This window comes from Muntiacus reevesi, chromosome 3 (assembly GCF_963930625.1).
Source record: "Muntiacus reevesi chromosome 3, mMunRee1.1, whole genome shotgun sequence".
NCBI classification, from domain to species: domain Eukaryota; kingdom Metazoa; phylum Chordata; class Mammalia; order Artiodactyla; family Cervidae; genus Muntiacus; species Muntiacus reevesi.
In genome coordinates, this window is record NC_089251.1 from 251,984,793 (window position 1) to 252,008,061 (window position 23,269).

Below are 23,269 nucleotides of genomic sequence, written 5' to 3' on the forward strand. Positions count from 1 at the left end.
CTTTACCAGCTGAGCCAACCAGGGAGGCCCAAGTTCCTTCTTCTTTTTCTTTTAAAGCCCTGATGTCCTCTTTTCTTCACAGTGCCAATATCCAGATTTGCATATGTGGGGCAACTCCCCACTGCTTCTATCCATCTTACTGTGTGTCAGGAATGCCTGACTCTGGCCCCTCTTTACCTAGGCTATTCTCAGTGTTGGATTTGCAGCCTCCAGGGTTGAGGAAATGTCCTCCCCTGAGACAAAAAGCAGGGCTGCTTACTGTTTGGTACAAAACAGCTAATTCCCCAAGTTCAGGATTCTTCCCCTGCAGTGATGCCCTCATTCAGAGGGCCCCATCTGCATTGCCCCTGGAGGAGAAACTGGGATTTGGGGAACTGATATGACCTCGGACATTCTGGTTACTGCTTTTGCTTTGAGTAGTAAAGTCTTTCAAAACCGATTCAGAACTCACGAGTCTTCTGTGAGCATCCACGAACTGTGGCATGTAAACACGTGAGCTAGAAAGTTGTGTAAAAAGCCTGAGACTCCTCCCGGCTGTCGGAAGCATGGCTTCATTAAGGATGTGGACAACCACAACCAAAAGACCCCGGCACACTCAAGGCACAATGAACCGAGTTTTCAGAAGGAAAGCTCAATGCTTCAGAGATAAATGGATGACGTAAACTGAAAATATAACTTTAATAGTGAAAACAAAACTTTTAGACTAGAAAAAAATATTTAAGGGAATTGAAAATTATAATAATGTCTTAAATCCAGTGCTTTATTTTAACTAGGGTTATTTATGAGTGCTATGCCCAAAATAGGGTAAAGTAGTAAGAATTTTATAAAATTTGGAGACTCTACAATATAAATCAGAAAGAAAGGTACCATTTGCAAGTCTTGAGGAGAGCTTCTTTCTTTAATTTAAATGGATTTACTCACTATATTATTTCATCTTAGTAGCTTGGTCCTAGCACGTGCCTGTGCTCAGTGGTGTAGAATCTTTGTGACCCTATAGCCAGGCTCCTCTGTCCAGGGATTTTCAAGGCAAGAATACTGGAGTGGGTTGCTGTTTCCTACTCCAGGGTATCTTCCCAACCTAGGGATCGAACCCGTCTCTTTTGCCTCTTGCATTGGCAGGCAGATTATTTATCACTGTGCCACCTGGGAAGCTCATGCATTATTTAATCATTTATTACTTATTAATAATATGATAAATAATTCATTTCAAGAATCATGATTTAAACGTTCACTTTCTAAATTCTAGGTTCTTTTTTTGCTGAGGTAAAAGTTTCCATCATCTTTCAAACTCAATTCTTAGATTTGGAGTTGGAAATTATTTTCCTGATGCTTTGAGAAGGGAGAATGAATTCTACACCTTTCTAAGTACCACTTGGCTATAGAGAATTCTATAGTATGGATAAACTTAGTATGGATAAGTCCTGATTGAACTAATTATAACTTGAATGCTGTGGCATTCAAATGATGAAACGGGATCTAGAAGTCAAGCCTTTGGGGTTAAGAAATAGGATTTGTTAGGATTTGACCTGAATTACTGTATAAGCTTGAGAAAGTAACCACTCTATTCTTCAACTATTTAAAAATTACTATTGCAACAGATATCATTCCCTCTTATTCAAGATCCAGGAATAAGGTAAGATGAAAAATTTCCCTGTCAAGTTATCAGATAATGAGAGCAGGGAAAGCAAGAGTAAGAGAGTAAGAATGAGACAGAGAGAAACTCTACTTTTTGTAGGACTATAAAGTACAGGGCTTGTGCTGAAACTTCGTTTCATTACAGCCCAATGTTCTATAATTCTTTTCCTTAGAAACAGCATTAATTAACTGGCAGATGACCAACTCATTTTGTAGAATAAGAGTATAATTTGTAGAATAAGAAATTTAAAAATCTGTTATTCAAAAACAGGACTGTTGAAAAGAAGTTAAACCAGCAATTATCATTTACTTAGCTCAACAGCTCCAGAAAATATGTCTGTTTCTCCTCTTAAAGAAATCCAAAGCAACAAGTAATTTGACAAATATTTCTTTAACATGTTGTCCCTACCATAATCCTAAGCACCTCTATTTTGGAACTTCACTATTCATGCTTTCCATATTTCCTACTAGTAAACAAACTTAAAATTAAGTAACAATTTTCATATCTACCAGGACATTGTATTCAGATTGTTGATGTCATGCCCTTAAATCACAGTATATCTAGTTTTGGGGGGTTCCCCATTCATTTCCTGTCATACTGACCAGTTTTAAAAACAACAGTGAAATTTAAGTTATTAATTTCAATAAGGCAATTTGAAGGTGTATGTTCAATTGAGAAAGGCAGAAAATTTTTCAAAAAATATTGCCATCCTCAGATACTCAAGTGACATGAGCACATGAATATTACCACTCAGAGCCACCAGCCACAATCAATTTTAAATGAATCAAACAAGAGAAATGGTATTTCTTCCACTCTAAAGGCCTGGAAAGAATCTAAGACAATATTTTCCTTTGGCTGATTTACAACGGAGCAGAGGATAAATTAGGACTTTGGGATTAACATATACACACTATTATATATAAAACAGATAACCAATCAGGACCTATTGTATATAGCATAGGTAATTATACTCAGTATTTTTTAATAACCTGTAAGGGAAAAGAATCTGAAAAAAAAAGATACACATAAGTATGTATAATTGAATCACTCTGTTGTACAACTGAAAGGAACACAGCGCTGTAAACCAACTATACTCCAATCTGAGGCAAACCGAGGCAGGGCAGTCAAGCAGACTCTTTGATTTACATGCCAAAAGCCTGCACTATTTGTGTATCATTATGTAATAAATGAAAGAGGATTTTAAAGAGGGGAAGACTTTTTGTTAAAAGTTTCAGGGTTTTACTTTTTTAACCTTGATATAGTTTATAATTCCCTTCCCCCAGGAGGAACGCTGCCATGTCGGCACATAGGTGTCCACTTCAAACAGACCGATGAGAGTACTAGGATAAAATTCTCCCCGACCTTTTTGAGTGACACCTTACCTGTCAAAGCACAGAGTCTCTTCGTTTTAGTCATGAGGGGGAATATATTTTAAAAGCTCCTTTTTGCTGCCGTCAACTCTGGAACTCTATGTGGACCCGGGACTTCTGTGAGGCGCGCCGGCCTGCTGACGTAACAGGTCTCCTACTGGTTGGCTCTGATGACGTGAGACGACCAACTTCACCTCACACTCACCTTGTTCGCGCTGTTAAAAAACTCATTTGCCTTTTTCAACCAGCCTTTCCTTTCCGCCATGAGCCGACCAAACTCCTCCTGAAGCTGATTCAGTTTCTGGTTAGAGAGCTGTAGGTGTTCGTTCTCCACATACTCCTTGGAGAGGAGAAGCCCCAGCGCCTCACTCTTCAGCGTCTCGACCACCGCATTCCATTCCTACAAGAGATCACTCTTCAGTTGCTTTCACACATAAAATAAATGGCAATCTTGGGTAAGGCCCAGAGGGCAGCGAGATGTGTTGAATGTATAAGAAACCTGTCATTATTTTCAGATCATAAAGCAGTAAATGCTGCATTCTAGGTTTGAGTGCCATGACATGGTAGGTTAAAAAGAGACACAGAAAAGAAGCTAAAAATAAAGAGGGTTGTTGATAGTAGAAAGGGGAAGGTCAACTGAGATGTGTGATTGATGGAGGGTCTGGTGGTGCTGAATTCAGGTCACCTGCCATTTCCCTTAACACTATCTGAAAATATGCCCAAAATATGGTCATTTTTTGGTATACCAGCATTTTTCATTTTTGCCTTTTATTCACTTAAGGATGTCTCTCTCCTACAATTCAGTCTCCTTGGAAATGTAGGCAAACATGCACAAGAAAGGAAGGGAAATCTCATCATTTATGGCTATTGTTTGTGCATCTGCCTACACTTAGAACTGAAATCAAGATCTGTTCTTTTCCACAAAGTTAATAGCTGTTACTGTGCAGTACTCTCTCCTTCCCGACCCTGGCTTCACGTCTCAGTGTTTCATGATCAATGATTTATAAACATTTCAAAAGGGAAAAGAGGCAGTTTTTTACTTTCTACTGCATGAGGGTGAAAAACACTAAAGGTTAAAACAGTAAACAGAGAAGAAAGAAAATAAAGAGTTGAAGTATACCAAAATATTAACATTCAATTTATTTGAAGGGAAATTCAAATTTCTTGCAAAAGAACTGAAACCATATCTAGTTTCACAGAATAATGCTTATCTCCAACATAGGAGTCTCGTCGGTGAATTTTCTGGTACCCATGTCAACTGAGACTGAGCTGTAAGCATACGCTGTTACCTAAGGCATCAAAAATTAGCACTGAATTTTACAAACCACAGTCTGACTATATCCTGGCTAGCTCCGCAGTGCAAAATGTCCTGTTAATAAATTACACTTGTTATATTGTATTGTATAAAACATAATTTTAGTGCAATTTACCACTATTATTTTCATTCATTTCACACGACAGCTAAATACTGTGTACCTGGGACCATGCTAGGAATATAAAAAAATAAAATGTAGCTCTTTCTTTAACAATACATAAACTGCTGTTTTATGTAATTTTACATATACTTACATTAGTAAATATATTAAATATATGCTGGTTCTACAAACACACAAATATACATACACAAAATTGTAGTATTTCAAATCACAGTTGGTGGATGCTGAAAATAGAAATTGTGCATATTATTTTATGGACTCCATAGAACCTTTTCTAATAACGGTGCAAGGGAAAAATATTTTGATCAATGGATGCAAGAATAAGTACTGCAAATTAACAGAATGGCAATTTTTGGACTACCAGTTATAAGCTATGGTTTGTAATAATAACCCTCACAAACTTAGGTTACATGCTATTATTTTCCTAGTATTTAAACAGGCTCAAGGGAGTATGTTATTCAAGGCAACGTATCTAATAAGTGGCAGAACTAGGACTATTCATAGGTCTGCATATAATGCTACATTCCAGGGAATTGAGGGTAGGGAGACTTCAGAATCTCCAAAATTCTCAGTGAGTACAAAAGGACCACTCCTAGGCATGAAGATGGGCTACATGCATTCTCAAAACTCATCTTCTTTTAAGAGCTATTTGTCCCCACTTAAGGACTGCTAATATGTGCCATGATATTATTTTGTAAAGCACTGTAAATATCCCTACCACTTAAAAACCATTACCTTAACCTTATTGGGAAAAGCAAATATTTCTAAAGCAGGATAATTTCTGAACACATAATAGGCACTCACTAAATATTAGTCCCACTTTTCTTCCCATCAATTTTATCATGGTTCATTAATGCCCTAAAAATTTTCATTATATTTCCTGGTTCCAAAATAACAACAGTACAGGCTTTCTCCAAATGTTATTGGTCGGTGTTGTGTATTGGCCAATAACATGAGGTAAACAAAATAAAGCACCTTTCTTTACTGTAACACTTCTTGGTGCTTTTACAATGTTAGCTTGCAGTGCCCATCAACAGAAAATTGGATTAAAGATTTACTGAGCATGGCCGCGCCCATCAGAACAAGACCCAGTTTCCCCCTCAGCCAGTCTCTCCTATCAGGAAGCTTCCATAAACCTTTTATCCTTGTCCATTAGAGGGCAGCCAAAATGAAAACCACAATCACAGAAAATTAACCAATCTGATCATATGGACCACAGCCTTGTCTAACTCAATGAAACTATGAGCCATGCCGTGGAGGGCCACCCACCCAAGATGGATGGGCCATGGTGGAGAGTTCTAACAAAATGTGGTCCACTGGAGAAGGGAATGGCAAACCACTTCAGTATTCTTGCCTTGAGAACCCCATGAACAGTAATGAAGAGGCAAAAAGATAGGACACTGAAAGATGAACTCCCCAGGTCGGTAGGGGCCCAATATGCTACTGGAGATCAGTGGAGAAATAACTTCAGAAAGAAGGTAGAGACAGACTCAAAGCAAAAACAAAACCCAGTTGTGGGTATGACTGGTGATGGAAGTAAAATCCGATGCTGTAAAGAGCAATATTTCATAGGAACCTGGAATGTTATGTCCATGAATCAAGGAAAATTGGAAGTGGTCAAACAAGAGATGGCAAGAGTGAACACTGACATTTTAGGAATCAGGGAACTAAAATGGACTGGAATGGGTGAATTAAACTCAGATGACTATTATATCTACTACTGTGGGCAAGAATCCCTTAGAAGAAAAGCAGTACCCATCATAGTCAACAAAAGAGTCCAAAATGCAGTACTTGGATGCAATCTCAAAAATGACAGAATGATCTCTGTTCGTTTCCAAGGCAAACCATTCAATATCACAGTATTCTAAGTCTAGGCCCTGACCAGTAATGCTGAAGAAGCTGAAGTTGAATGGTTATATGAAGACCTACAAGACCTTTTAGAGCTAACATCCAAAAAAGATGTCCTTTTCATTATAGGGGACTGGAATGCAAAAGTAGGAAGTTAAGAAACACCTGGAGTAACAGGCAAATTTGGCCTTGGAGTACAGAATGGAGCAGGGTAAAGACTAATAGAGTTTTGCCAAGAGAACGCACTGGTCATAGCAAACATGCTCTTCCAACAACACAAGAGAAGACTCTACACATGGACATCACCAGACGGTCAACACCGAAATCAGATTGATTATATTCTTTGCAGCCAAAGAGGGAAAAGCTCTATAGAGTCAGCAAAAACAAGACTGGGAGCTAACTGTGGCTCAGATCATGAACTCCTTATTGCCAAATTCAGGCTTAAATGGAAGACAGTAGGAAAAACCACTAGACCATTCAAATATGACCTAAATCAAATCCTTTACAATTATACAGTAAGGGTTAGTCACTCAGTCGTGCCCAACTCTTTGCGACTCCACAGACTTCAGCCATCTAGGCTCTTCTGTCCATGGAATTTTCTAGGCAAGAATGCTAGAGTGGGTTGACATTTCCTTCTCCAGGAGATCTTCCCAACCCAGGGACTGAACCCAGGTCTCCTGCACTGCAGGCAGATTCTTTACTGATGGAGCAACAAGGAAAGGGATTATACAGTGGAAGTGACAAATAGATTCAAGGGATTAGATCTGATAGACAGTGACTGGAGAGCTATGAATGGAGGTTTGTGACATTGTACAGCAGGCAGGGATCAAGACCATCCCCGAGAAAAAGAAATGCAAAAAAGCAAAATGGCCGTCAGAGGAGGCCTTACAAATAGCTGTGAATAGAAGTGAAAAGCAAAGGAGAAAAGGAAACATATACCCATTTGAATGCAGAGTTTCAAAGAATACCAAGGAAAGAAAAGAAAGTCTTTCTCAGTGATCAATGCAAAGACATAGAAGAAAACAATAAAATGGGAAAGACTAGAGGTCTCTTCAAGAAAATTAAAAGTACCGAGGGAACATTTCATGCAAAGATGGACTCAATAAAGGACAGAAAAGGTATGGACCTAACAGAAGCAGAAGATATTAAGAAGAGGTGGCAAGAATATACAGAAGAACTATACAAAAAAGGTCTTCATGACCCAGATAATCACGATGGTGTGATCACTCACCTAGAGCCAAACATTCTGGAATGTGAAGTCGAGTGGTCCTTAGAAAGCATCACTACAAACAAAGATAGTGGAGGTGATGGAGTTCCAGTTGAGCTATTTCAAATCCTGAAAGATGACACTGTGAAAGTGCTGCACGCAACATGCCAGCAAATTTGGAAAGCTCAGCAGTGGCCACAGGACTGGAAAAGGTCAGTTTTCATTCCAATCCCTAAGCAATGCAATGCCAAAGAATGCTCAAACTACCGCACAATTGCACTCATCTCACACACTATCAAAGTAATGCTCAAAATTCTCCAAGTCAGGCTTCAACATTATGTGAACTGTGAACTTCCAGATGTTCAAGCTGATTTTAGAAAAGGCAGAGGAACCCGAGATCAAATTGCCAACATTCGTTGGATCATAGAAAAAGCAAGAGTTCCAGAAAAACATCTACTTCTGCTTTATTGACTATGCCAAAGCCTTTGACTGTGTGGATCACAACAAACTGTGGAAAATTCTCAAAGAGATGGGAATACCAGACCACCTTACCTGCCTCCTGAGAAATCTGTATGCAGATCAGGAAGCAACAGTTAGAACCCGACATGGAACAACAGACTGGTTCCAAATTGGGAAAGAAGTACATCAAGGCTGTGCATTGTCACCCTGCTTATTTAACTTATATGCAGAGTACATCATGAGAAATGCTGGAATGGATGAAGCACACCTGGAATCAAGACTGCCGGGAGACATATCAATAACCTCAGATAAACAGATGACACCAGCCTCATGGCAGAACGCAAAGAACTAAAGAGTCTCTAGATGAAAGTGAAAGAAAAGAGTGAAAAAGCTGGCTTAAAACTCATTCATAAAACTAATATCATGGGATCTGGTTCCATCACTTCATGGCAAATAGATAGGGAAACAATGGAAACAGTGACAGACTTTATTTTGGGGGGCTCCAAAATCACTGCCGATGGTGACTGCAGCCATGAAATTAAAAGATGTTTGCTCTTTGGAAGAAAAGTTATGACCAACATAGAGAGTATATTAAAAAACAGAGACATTATTTTTCCAACAAAGATCCATCTAGTCAAAGCCGTGGTTTTTCCAGTAGTCATGTATGGATGTGAGAGTTGGACCATAAAGAAAGCTGAGCACTGAAGAATCGATGCTTTTGAACTGTGGTGTTGGAGAAGACTCTTGAGAGTCTCTTGGACTGCAAGGAGATCCAACCAGTCCATCTTAGAGGAAATCAGTCCTGAATATTCATTGGAAGGACTGATGCTGAAGCTGAAGCTCCAATACTTTTGCCACCTGATGTGAAGAACTGAATCACTGGGAAAGAACCTGATGCTGGGAAAGATTGAAGATGGGAGGAGAAGGGGACGGCAGAGGATGAGATGGTTGGATGGCATCACTGACTCAATGGACATGAGTTTGAGTAAGCTCTGGGAGTTGGTGATGGACAGGGAAGCCTGGCATACTTCAGTCCATGGGTTTGCAAACAGCTGGAACTGACTGAGAAACTGAACTGAACTGAACATGCATTGAGGGTCCTAGAGTAAAAGGTGGTGTGAAACACTTTCAGTGGCCGATGCTCCAGCTGGAACAATGTTGAGAAACACAGTAATTGTGGCTAAAAGCAGCTGAACCAGCTATGGTTTCACTTGCTTTCGTAAATCTTTGTTTCCATTTTTGTTTTTTCCCAATTCCTCCTGCTACTAAATAATCCCATTTCCTACATTTGGACCCATTCTTTGATTTTCTGTCTGTTAAGATCTATGGGACATTCATCCTCAATGAACTCAAGTAAGAAATTCTTAATATATGAAGATATAATTCTTTCAAAAAATTGGCATTGACTAAAATCTTCTGCCCTCATTAGAGAAGGACCACTTAATGAATATGGAGAAGCTGATGGAGGCCCAGAGAACAAGAGGGAAGGAAAGTGGAGAGGAAGTTAGGATATGGAGAGATAGGTTATAGCCATTACATGCTCAGCCTGGTGTTGGTATCTTAACTGCCTGCAAGAGAGTAGGTTTGATTCTTCTTGCTGTGTGCTAATACTGTGCTAAATGCTTTACAGGCTGTATCTGTGTAATCTCTGCCATACCCCAACAAGGTAGAAACTATTATTACCACCATTTTACAGATGGAGTAACTGAGGCTCAGAAGGATTAAGAACTTGCCCAAGGTCAACACTAGTAAGTGAAAGAAAGAAAGAAAGAAAGAAAGTCGCTCAGTCATGTCTGACTTTTTGTGAACCCATGGACTATACAGTCCTTGGAATTCTTCAGGCCAGAATACTGGAGTGGGTAGGCTTTCTCTTCTTCAGAGGATTTTCCCAACGCAGGGATTGAAGCCAGGTCTCCTGCATTGCAGGCGGATTGCTTACCAGCTGAGCCATAAGGGAAGCCCAGTAAGTGAAAGAGCCAGGACTTAAATTCAGCTAGCTTGACTCTAGAACCTGCTTTCTCAACCAGTATCCAGGCCTCAGCTCTGCAGAGAGGTGACAAGCAGTGCTTTTGACACCACAAAAAGTTTAAATACATTAATGTAGAATTTCAGAGGTGAAACCTACATATGGTCTGGATAAGGCCTTTAAACTGATACAGTCCTTATATGACCCTGGGATCTTCTGATTTGCAATCAGAAAGCTTATTATTTCTAAATAAATAAATATTAACTGAGAATTTACAGTCAAACTCAAGCTATATTTTGCTTAGCAACTGAACCAAAATAATAAAGCTCTTCTCTATGAATAAGAAGAGAAATACCTGTTCTCTAACAGAGTTCATAAATCTGCCTTTAGTATAAATTTTGCTAACAATATTGAAGAGAGACTTCTGGAGCAGAGCCAAGCCTTTGAAAACCCACTTTAACTTTGTGCTTCATAATATGTGGGCTCTGACCTTCCAAGGAAACTGTAAAGGACCATTTTGTGCCTTCTATCTTTTCTTATTCACTATCTCCAGTCTTCTTAATTACATTTTCACATGAACTCTATAGCAGTAAATGAAGCCAGGTTCATTCAATATTTCTATTCAATCTTCTCAGAAAATTGGTTCTGTTTTCTTTGGGCAATCTATAGGCAGTTTCCTATGTGCTTCCATACCATTCTGATAATGTATTTCCCCAGCCATTTTTCTTCTTCTCTTTTTTTTTTTTCCCCAAGACAAAACTTTCCCGAGTCATCTGAATCCATCACACTATTTTAAAACTTAGTTATCCCTGTTCATTTAGGCTGGAGGAGCCCAGTGGAGAATACTGTTGTCCGTTTTCTCTAAGCCGGTGCTGCCTGCCTGATAAGAGTTAAACTTCTGACTAGGTTTCAGTCATTTTGCAATAAAATATTTCCAGTACTTGTCCCCACCAGCAGAAAGTCAAAGCCTGCCATTTCCTTGGCTTTTGTGTGACAGATGGACGTGCATATCTGTGTGGCACCGTGCGTTCCTGGGTTCAGGGTGTCTCCACAGGTCACTCCATTATTTTCCTTTTTCACTCACAGTAGTAACCCTTTTAAACTGTACCTTTCAGTATTCCATTTGCTGAGGAAATTGAGCTTCTCCTGGATCTCTTGATTGAAAGGGTACTTTTAAGAGGATTAGTGCTGATAGACAAGAAAGCAAAAATGATTTCTTCTCCCCGCTCTTTTAACAGTCCCGGGTTAGCTTTTCAAATAAAATTATGGATTTGTATAAAAACTATCCAGCCAATTTTAAAAGTAAAATATTAGCCACTCCAATGGAACAGAAACAATATACTCACAATATGTTTAGTAAGCAATTATTTACATGAAAGCTTCCCTGATGAAGTGGATGGGGTGAGTTTAAATGACCCAACACCATGTGGTAAATTACTTTCATAAATTTGGCTTCAGAATGTAACTTTCAAGTGGGAGAAGAGGGACAAGAAACAATGGGGAGCATACCTGTAAACCCCTGGCCCCTATCACACGCGTCTGGCAGAAGCATGTGCCCAGCTCATGTGTAGCTGCCGCAGCAGGGCCACCGCAGAGGACATCTCATTAGACACAGCTCATTTCTCATTCAGTCTCTACAGTGCCATTTGGTTCAGCATCGACTGACATCAAATCACAGAATTTTACATGATTGCATTAACAGATGGTACAAACAAAATAAACCTGGCAATTTTAATCAGAGAATATTTGAAAGTCTGTTTTGAGCTGGAAATTTTTTTGGAAGAAATGTTTGTGCTTTTAGAGAGCGGCAGTGAGCCCTTGAAAAGCTGAAAGTCTCTGATCGTGCTGAGCTGGATTGCAAACAGGGTCAAAGTTTCTTCTCATGCCCCTTTCCCGGGCATCTGTGGCTGGCCTATACAAAAGTAAGGGTCATCTTGCTCTTGGATGAGTACCGAGTTCAGTGTCCACAGACCATCTGAACTCTGCCCTCACTGCGGTACATTTCAGCAAAGACACAGACAGATTGCAAACAGGGGAAAGCTGTGATTTTGTGTATCCCCCTAGAGATAAAAAGAAGTATGGTGTTTCACCTCTCAGCCATAAGGCAGAAATCATAGCTATTGATTCAAGGAGAGACTGCGGGTAAGAGAGGAGAAATGGAAATACACTTTTTATTCCAAACTTAGTAAGTGGTCTCCAGCAGAGCATTTTGCTTTCCTGAGCCTTATGTCCCTGCTGTGCAAAACCAGCCGCCACCATTTCATATATGTCTCTGCTTCTCTAGTGAATCATCTATAAATTCAATGAATTCAGTGGCTGTGCTTCAAATTCCTGGATTTCAGGTGCTATTAAATTTTGGGTTTTCAGCTATATTTTCCATAATTACTTTACCAGGATTAGGACTGACAGTCTACAGCAGAAATGACAAATGTCATCAAAGTCATCTTTGAATAATAGTTGCTGCTTTCTTTTTTCTCAGTCCATTCAAATATTTCAAAAGATGCAAGGGAAAAAAAACACATTGCTTGGAAGTTTCTTGTTTCCTTTATTCTGTTCAGTGCTTGGCCACCAAGTGGAGCCTGTGGTTCACCTACACAGATCAGGGAGCTTGTTGCTAAGGCTGAAGCAAAAGGATGTGTGGCAGAATAAATTTTTTAAATCAAATAAAATCAAAACAAATTACATTCATAAGCAAAATCTTCAAAATAACATTTGGAGCAGAAAGACATTTATTTCTTCTTCCTTGGTTCAACACAGTTTTTAGATAAAAATTTAATTACACGGGAAGTCGGGAAGAAATTGTCCCAAGATTTGTGTTGTCTGAGAATCATTATTTTTTCTTTAGTGTCTTGTCCTTGTTTTTCTTAGATTTTTGTTCCTCTTAATCACATTTTCTTCAAGTTGATTAAGTAAGGAGCAGAGCTAGATTGGGGGGTATTGATATTTCCATTTTTTAAATCAAAATTAATAAAGTCTAGCTGGCCAAACTGTTTTCATCTAACATAATTTGTCTATAATCAGAGTATGCCACTGGCTGACGAGGTGATCTCAGTTTATATTACTGTCTTCAAAAGACTTACTTTTTAATTTTCTAGAGAATCTGTTGGAGATATCTTCAGGATCTCAACATACAATTCAACTATGGGGAGAATTATTAGGTTTTGATGTTCACTTCTTATGAAGATATTCCTAAATCGGATAGATTAAGTTGGGAAGGGGGAATCCATACATTTTACCCACAAGGAACATCACATATAGATTAGAAAGAACAATGGCTCTTAGTTGCTATGAACAAGATCAATATAAGAAAACCAATTACATTCCTATATAGCAACAATAGACAATTATCTTTTCTAATAGAGATCCCATTTATAAAAGCAATAAAATTTACGAGGCAGTTACTTCTTCAAATATGTATTTGGCAGGCCTATTCTATGCCTAGAATTCTTCTAAATACTTCATCCAGGCCAGTGAATTAAGTAGTGGGGTAAGAGGGGAGCTCCAATGTTTGTGACGGTGGCAGTGTAACGTGTTTTATTTTGTCTATAACCAATAAACATGATAAATCAGGGCCTTGTCTAGTTAGTCTGAAGATGATCACACTGTGGAATAAAGACACAAAGAGCAGGTTAGGGGCCTGACAGGTGCTGTGGGGAGCAGGAGCTGTGTGCAGTGTTAAATACGGCGGTCAGGGTAGGCCTTTTCAAGTAGTGAGACTGTGCAAAGGCAGGCAGGAAGTGAGGGGATGAGCCAAGAGAGGCTCTGGAGAAACAATTTTCCAGGTGGAGGGCGCAGCTGGAGGTTTTCAGGTGTGAGTCTTCCTGCTGGGGTGGAGAAATAGCAAGGAGGCAGGGTGATAGCGCTGAGCACCCCACGGAGGAAGCAGGAAGAGAAGCACAGTGGGTGCTGACTTGGGGTCCACAGGCAGGCGCTTGTAAACACTGAAATCTTTTACGCAGAGAAAAGTTGAAGCTGTTGGAAGGCTTGGAGCTTAGGATCTGATTTAATTAAAAATAAAAGCACAAGGCTGTCATTGGAGAATACTTTGCAGGTGGAGGGGTGCAAGGAGGCATGCACAGTGATTCCTGAGGAAGCTCCTACAACTAGCTGGGCGAAGATGGAAGTGGGTCATTCCCCAGGACTACAGTGGAGATCATGAGAAATGATAGGCTATTCTAGATCTGCTTGAACGACATGACCCAGGTGATTTCCTGTGAGTGAGAAGAAAAAACAAGACTCTTCTGACCTGAGTGACTGAAAGGACTGAATTGCCCTTAAGTGCGATGTACAAATCTAGACAGAAGACATTTTTGAGTCTGAAGAAGAAAAACTCAGTTTATGACATCCTCTGGATCCTCTCTGGAAAGAATGTGCTTAAGCTCCTGAAGTCAGTACTCACCACTGACCTTTAGACACACATGTACACACATGCACATGGATACAAACTCACATAAACTCACATTCCACTAACAAATACTCTCACAGTTTCCTCTCAAATATATCCTAAGCCTTTTAGACCAGAACAGTCTATTCAAAAGGACTGTGAAAAAACAGAGATATCAAGTTGCCTATAAGCAAAAGAAGATCCCAAACCTAAAAAAGCAACAAGAAGCTAAACACTCAGAAGCTTCAAATGCATTTTTAAATGTGCAGATGTGTGGGTAACATACACAACCAGTGGTTCTTCTTATTCTCGGAATCCAGAAGCAAAGTGAGTGCAAAACTCAGCTACCATAAAGGTTAAGTGATGCCATACCTCAATCCCAGACAGCAGGAATGGCACAAAGAAATGGTGCAAAACCCTTGACGGATACAACCCGTTCAGTTTTCAAAAGTCCCGCATAGTGACAGATAACAAGCAACAGGACTTTTTGCAATCAAACGGTGTTCATACCAATATAATTTCCCTTTCCTGTTTCCCTTTACTTTGCAGATAATTCATCCAGGGTGAGAGGTGCCTAACCCTTTCTGATTATTCCCTAAAAGTCCCCTTGTGGGTTTTTCCTCTAAGTCTTTCTCAGTCTGGGTTCCCAGTTACTCACTGAACATGGTGGTTTAGTCACTAAGTCATGTCCGACTCTTGTGACCCCATGGACTGTGGCCCACCAGGCTCCTCTGTCCATGGGATTCTCCAGGCAAGAATACTGGAGTGGATTGCCATTTCCCTCTCCAGAGGAATCCTCCCGATCCAGGAATCCAACCCTGGTCTCCTGCATTACAGACAGACTCTTCACCAACTGAGCTATGAGGGAAGCCCAAACGTCATGATAGGTACTGAACAAATGGGTGAATGAACACATGGATGAATGAGTGAATGAATTAATGAATGAAAGCAATTTAGTTTTGGAACAAATATAACTTTCTTTTCCCAGAACCTTGTCTACCCCTCAGTGATATTGGATGTAAGCTGTGAATATTTTATGGAATTATAAACAGGTTCTGAGAAAAACTCAAATCTAAAAGAATTATTTATTTTGTTATCAGACACATGTTCTTATATTAATTATATAAGAATAAAAAATCTTTAAGTCTATTTATCACTTAGATACGGAGTCTAAAAACATCAAACTCGTAGAAATAGAGTAGAAAAGTGATCACCAGGGGCTGGGGAGGAGGAAATAATGAGACAATGGTAAGAGAGAACAAACTTCCATCTATAAGATGAATAAGTTCTGAGAATCTAATGTAAAACATGATGACTACAGTTAACACTGTACTACACAACTGAAATTTGCTGAGTATATTAAACTATATAATTAAAATTTACATACACACAATGATAAATATGTGAGATGATGGATGTGTTAATTAACTAGATGGGGGAATCCTCTCACAATGTTACATACGTGTAAGACATCGTTATGATAAACACTGTAAATATCTTACAATTTTGTGTCAGTTATATCTCAATAAAACTGAGTTCCACAGGAACTTCTAAAAAGAAGACTGGAGTTGAGAAAAGGCATAAGAGTTGGAGATCTTTCGAAAGGTCCAGAAATCATTAAGATAAAACCTGTATTATCATTGTGGGATTAGATAACTTCATACAAGCAAAATATGAAATACAAAAAGAGCCACATTTTAAGCATTATATGTAAAGAGAATGGAAGAAGAGATGGCATGGAGAAAGGTTTAGAAGGAACCACCAGACGGGAGAACCAGAGAAGGCGGTGTCTCAGGCACGAAGGGCACAGAGTGCTCCAAGCCATCTGTTCCTTGAGAAAGAACAGCTTTTCCTAATGCATGCAAAGGATTAGTGGGTGGGGAGGTCAAGGGGAGCAGAAGATGAAGCAGTTGTATTCGTTTTCTAGGGTTCTTGTAACAAAGTACAGTTGACCTTTGAACAGGATGGATTTAAACTACAAGGATCTGCTTATATACAGATTATTTTTCAGTACACATACTACTATGTTTATGATCTGTGGTTGGTTGACTCTGTGGATGTGGTATCCATGGATATGGAGGGCTGATTGAGAGACTCGAGCATCCATAGATTTTGGTATCTGAGGGGTATCTTGGAAGAACCAGTCCTCCATGGATACTGAAGGACATGTGTACAAAAAACTCAGTGAATTGAACAACAGAAACTTAGCCTCTCACAGTCCTGGAGGTTAGTCTGGGATCAAGTCTGAAATCAAGGTGTCAACAGTATTGGTTCCTTCTCAGGGCTGAGGATGTAATCTGTTTCAGGCATCTCTCTTGGTCATGTAGATGCTTATCTTCTCCTTTTGTCCCTTCATATCATCTTCTCTCTATGCATGTCTGCCTGTGTTCAAATTTCCCCTTTTGATAAGTCGTATTGAATTAGGGCCCACTCTAATAACCTCATCTTAACTAATCACATAGGCAATAACTCTATTTCCAAATAAAATCACATTCTGAGAGACCAGGGGTTAGGACTGCAATGTGTAAATGTTGGTGGACCTGATGCAACCTATCAGAATAGTCACAAAAAGGTAGAATAGTGTCATAAATGTTGAGCAGCAATGTTTGTTTTATATCTTGTGAGAGACTAAAATGTAATTGAAAGAAGAGAAGGGGTGACTGAATATGAGGTATTAAGGATGAAGAGAGACACAAAATGAAGAGGTGGGAAAGGTGGGGTTTAGAAGAATGGATAAAGGCTTACATTTGGAAAAGAGAGGAATGAGAAAAACATTTGGAGAAGAGAAGTGGAATAAGAGACAAAAAGAACATGGAAGAAAAGAGTCAAGAGGTTTCACTTTGTATGACTAAGTGACTGTGAAGTTAGGTAAAGGCTGGATGAGAATTTTAAAAGAGACAGAAAGATTCAAACTGGTTGTTATGGGGATAAAGCAGGGAATTAACAGTGAATAACTGCTGTTAATAATGGTAAAGAAACTGCCTGTAATGCAGGAGACCTGAGTTTGATCTCTGGGTCAGGAAGATCCCCTGGAGAAGGGAATGGCTACCCACTCCAGTATTCTTGCCTGGAAAATTCTATGGACAGAGGAGCCTGGCAGATTACAGTCCAGTGGGTATCAAAGAGTCAAACACGACTGAGTGACTAACTTTCACAATCCCACTTTCAAAGAAGAGAATTTATAAGGCTGAATGATAATAGATCATTTACTTTTTAAATAGGTCTAATCCAGAAAAAGTGTACTAACTGTTTCATCTTCTTTGAGAGGCAAGAAGATGGGTGATTCTTCTTTGGGAAGAAGAGAAAATGGGTGACTGAATTTACTCACAAATAGCCTTTTTCCACGCTGAATGGTATAAAGAGGGAAGCCAAACAAAACAGTGAAAGGAAAGCAGAGTAGGATGACAGCACTTTGGGAAATGCCATAAAAACAAGTGTGGCCACAGGAGTGCAAAGTTGAAGTGAAGGCCTTTGGAGTAAAGAATGTCACAGAAATCTAAGGTCACTGAACTGAATGTCACCAAACGGATGCTAAATTAGCACAGAAAGATTGTAATGATTTAAGGTGTGACTGTATTAAGACATGCTTCCCTGATAGCTCCAGGAGTAAAGAATCTGCCTGCCAATGCAGGAGACGCAGGTTCAATCCCTGGGTAAAGAAGATCCCCTGGAGAAGGAAATGGTAACCCAATCCAGCATTCTTGCCTGGGAAATCCCATGGACAGAGGAGCTAGGTGGGCTTATAGCCCATATGGTTACAAAAGAGTCGGACACGACTGAGCAACTAAACAACAACATATTAAGACATAATAACATGGCTTTTCAGGTGTCCACCTCAAATAGATTCAACTTCACTATTATTACTATGATAGTAATATTACCTTGAGTTAGAATAGTAACTTTACGAAGTCATGCTTTGTGGAAATTTTTATTTAAGGGCTAACAAATGACAAGAAGGAGGAGGGCAAAGAGAAGGAGGAGAAGAAAAGGAAAAAGAAAAAGAATATATAGGAAGAATGTTTATAAAAGTCATAACCAAAAAAATTCTAAGCATTTAAACTTAATGAGCTGGTAAAGGTTTCATAAGAAGATGACAGCCGGTAGGTCTGAACCTAGTGATCATAGAGTACAATATTCCTTATTTTCTTTCTTAATTCATCCCCTTAGATGGGCATAAACATTTCTGAGAAACTTTCTCAGTTAAATTTCCCTTGGAAATGAAAGTACACAGTTCACTAAGCTTTAAATTAACCCATAAGTTAAGACTCAAGTATGGTAACAAAGTGAAAAATCCCATCATTTTATAGATTTTCCCAATGCTTGCAGGCAAATTCAATACTATTTATACATATTTTTGCCTGCTAGTAATTAAATTGTTTCTAATTTATGTTCTGTGAAAAGTGACATCTGCTTTTAATTGGGAAGTTCATTAAAAAATCAGACAAGTAAAACAAATTATTCACTAAAATGAAGACAGAGGAATTGAAATGCACTAATGCAGGTGTCTCTACTGTTTGGAGATTCAGTTAATTTCTGCCTTGAGACATTTCAGATTCAGACTCCATTTTATTTTTTAAATTAGATGAAACATTATAAAAGTAACAAATACTTCTTCATTTTGTAGATTTTCCTTATAATCATCACAGATGATGTCAGCTGATTAACTGAAGCAATATATATTTAGGTGGTTATACCGTTTCTTTTGCATACCTTCAGTAAAGGAATTTGGGGATGTAATAGAAGTTCAAATAGAAGAATAGTCAGCTTCTTTATTGAGGTTAATAAATACCACAGTGAGAAGAAACTAGCTAACAATGATTGTGAAATACTTTGAAACTATTTGGACAACCTGGGAACTATAAATATACGAACTCTAGATATTTCTACACACTTCCTAAACCACCGAAGAGACCTATAAGTAGCTCCTTTTGTACAAAATAGTTCAGGAAAGTGCTATTTCTGTGGAAATATTTCTATTTTTAAAAAGAAACAATCAAATTTTAAATACTTCTCTTTTGATCTTCAATTACCTGAGTGATAAATGCAAGCAACAAAAATAAATCAACTTTTAAGCTCAGAAATCATGTCCACACACCTAAAGAAACACAAAGATTTATTTAGACTTACATCTTTCAAGTTCTTACAATGACCCAATATTTCAACTCCATCACTTAAACTCGCTTTCATTCTACTGCAGTTCTCTCCTTGTCACCCAAAGGGTAGTACAGAGACTGATAGCATCAATATTACATTGGAATTTGTTAGAAATGCAGATACTCAAGTCTCAGCCCAGATCTCATGAATGACAATATGCATTTTAACATCCCTGGGTAATTCATGAATACACTTTAGTTTTAGTTTTAGCTCTGGTCTAAAATATAGTGAAAGAAAGTCTTTTTACCGTTAGATAGATGAACAAGAGACAAATGATTATGGAGGGGGGAATTAACAGATTATATGACCTTATATATAGAAAATTTTAAGGGGTTCTAAGAAAAACTATTAGAGCTATTTCAGGGTACAATATTAACACACAAATCACTGTCCCTCTATCGACTATAAATGAATAATTTGAAAAGGAAATGAAGAAAAACTTTCATTTATAATAGGATCAAAAAGAATAAAACACTTCAGAATAAATTTAAGGGGGTCCAAATCCATATGCTGAAAATGATTAGGAAAAAAAAAAACCTACTGAAAAAGTTAAGAAGACCTAAATAAGTGGAAAGGTATCCTGTGATCATTGATCAGAAAACCTAATGTTGCTAAAAAGACAATACTCTAAAAGTCATCTACAAATTCCTATCAGAATTTCAATGGCCTCTTTTTTAAGAATGGTGAAGTATATTCTAACATGTAGGACAGCAAGAGACCCCTGAATAACCATAACAATCTTTGAAAAGAACAAAGTTAGAGAACTCAGTTTCAAATCTTACTATAAAAACTGCGATAATCAAAACAGTGTGGCACTGGCATAAGGACAGACATATAGATCAATGAAATAAAAGTGAGAGTTCAGAAATAAACCTATGCATTTTGTGATCAGTTACAAGGCACTGACACCCCACTCCAGTGCTCTTGCCTGGAAAATCCCATGGATGGAGGAGCCTAGTAGGCTGCAGTCCATGGGGTCGCTAAGAGTTGGACACAACTGAGTGACTTCACTTTCACTTTTCACTTTCTCGCATTGGAGAAGGAAATGGCAACCCACTCCAGTGTTCTTGCCTGGAGAATCCCAGGGATGGGGGAGCCTGGTGGGCTGCCATCTATGGGGTGGCACAGAGTCAGACACGACTGAAGTGACTTAGCAGCAGCAGCAGCAGTCTCAGTAAGGGTGCCAAGACTATTCAATGGGGAAAGAATAGTCTCTTCAACAAATTGTGCTGGAATAATGATATCTGCATGTAAAGAATGACCCTTTCTTTACATCATACATATAAACTAGCTCAAAATGGAGCAAAACCTAAATGTAAGTGCTAAAGCCACAAAATTATTAGAAAAAAAACACAGGAATAAACTTTCATGACCTTGGATCTATCAATAGTTTCACAGCTTTGACATCAAAACCAAAAGCAAGAAAATTAAAAATAAACTGTACTTCTTCAAAATTAAAAACTTTTGTTCATCAAAGCACACTATAGGCAAAGGGAATGAATAGACATTTCTTCAAAGAAGATATTCAAATGGTCATGAAAAGATCTTCAACATCACGAGTTTTTACCTATTTGTTGTTTAGTCACCAAGTCACGTCCAACTCTTTTGAGACCCCATGGACTGTAGCCTGCCCAGATCCTCTGTCCATAGGATTTCCCAGGTAAGAATACTGGAGTAGGTTGCCATTCCCTTCTCTAGAGGATCTTCCCAACCCAGGGATTGAACCCATGTCTCCTGCATCATCAGGCAAATTCTTTACCACTGAACCACCTATTGGCTATTAGGGAAATACAAATAAAAATACCACTATTGGATAGTACTTCACATACACACATGAGGATGTCTAGGAAAAAAACTTTTTTTAATATAAGAACAAGATCATAAAGTAAGTTTTGGCAAGGATGCGAAGTTAAAAGCACTGTACATGGTGGGAACTGTACATGTGTTCCCACTGATGGTGGGAACAAAAAATGGTGCAGCTGCTATGCAAAATAGTATAGTGATTCCTCAACAAATTAAATATTGTATATTTATACAGTAGAATATTATTCTGTTATAAAAAGTAATAATGTATCATTACAGGCTACAATATGGATGAACCTTGAAAACATAATAACTTAAAGAAATCAGACAAAAAAAGGCCATTTGTATGATTCCATTTATGACATATCCAGAATAAATAAGTCCATGGAAAGTTGATTAAGGATCATCAGGGGCAAGGGGAGAGAGGAATAAATTGTTTAATGGGTATGGTGTTCCTTTTTAGGGCCATAGAAGTATTCTGCAGCTAGATAATGGGACCATTAAACAACACTGTGAATTTACTAAATGTCACTAGAGGTAAGATTTTATGTTATATTTACTTTACAATCTTTTTTTATTAAGCCTCTATTATGTTGTACTTGTGTAAGGCATCATGCTAAGTACTAGTGTATGAGAATACAGCTAATACACAATAATACAACAACTTCATGAATTAGGTACAATTATTATCCTCTTTCATAAAAGGGGGAACTTAGGTTCACACGTAGAAGAAATTTGCCCCCAGAGTATATCAGAAGTAAGCAGAAATGCTAGGATTCAACTCTAGGCCCTGCGAGTGTACCATTCACTCCAGTGCCATATTTGGAGATACTATGCATTGCTGCCTCAATACAGTATATGCTGTATCTACACAGTTTAGTAATAAGCAGTCATTAAGAAGCATACTTGAAATATGCATTTGAATAGAGAAATGCTTATGAGATAATGTTAACTGAAAAAAACCACACTGCAAAACAACAGATACATAATTTTGCATATAGACACACACAGATACATATACAAGTTTGGAATACTCAAGTTTTTTTATATGTTTTGTATTGCCTTGTTGTTTACATTTACATATACGCACTATGAGTGATTTTAATTTTCTCTAGTTTTCAGTTCTGAAGCTCAGTCCCTCAGTCGTGTCCGACTCTTTGTGACCCCATGAACCGCAGCACGCCAGGTCTCCCTGTCCATCACCAACTCCTGGAGTCCACCCAAACTCAAGCCCACTGAGTCGGTGATGCCATCCAGCCATCTCACCCTCTGTCATCCCCTTCTCCTCCTGCCCTCAATCTTTCCCAGCATCAGGGTCTTTTCAAATGAATCAGCTCTTCGCATCAGGTGGCCAAAGTATTGGAGTTTCAGCTTCAACATCAGTCCTTCCAGTGAACACCCAGGACTGATCTCCTTTAGGATGGGCTGGTTTTAGGTATTTCTAATTTTTCCAAAATGAGAGTATATTATGTGGTCAGAAAAATAAAACAATAAACACATTTTTAAGGAGCCATAGTCTTGAGGTGGTTCTATTGATGACAATTATGTGTTTAAATTATTCAAATAACCTTGCAAGAGACTCTGCTTTACTTTCTTATCTCATAGTTATAAATATTTTGTAGCTTTAAGCTTGACTTTTTCCTCTGAATAAACTTTCTATGGGACCTAAGCACTGATATTTTTTTTAAATCTCCAAATAATATTATTTGAAGGAACTTGAGGCCAAGATCACAAATCCAATTTATGAAATCACTCAGCAACAGCTGGAAAATATTTTCAATGACTTGGAAAATTGGATTAGATGATGAATCATGGAAGACAGTTTTAATCTTGAAGTTCAGAAATGTGAATTCTACTATATTAAAACATTGAAGATGATGTTTCTTTATACCATTTTCAGTTTGTTTCCCTTATAAACTTCAAAGATTATTTGGTAATCAAGGACTTTATCAATAATATATAGTCATCTATGAAAATTAAGGGTTTCCCAGTGGATCAGTGGTAAA

The 23,269-nt window shown here is 38.4% G+C and overlaps 1 protein-coding gene across 1 annotated transcript in view; it reads right to left on the bottom strand.

Annotated features, from left to right (window-relative positions):
- The window catches only part of CCDC141 (coiled-coil domain containing 141), a 226,216-nt gene that overhangs the window by 93,442 nt on the left and 109,505 nt on the right, over positions 1-23,269 (bottom strand). Inside the window, exon 7 of the mRNA XM_065927937.1 lies at positions 3,212-3,406. Within this exon, the coding sequence (XP_065784009.1) occupies positions 3,212-3,406 (195 nt within the window). The remainder of the gene's footprint in view (positions 1-3,211; positions 3,407-23,269) is intronic.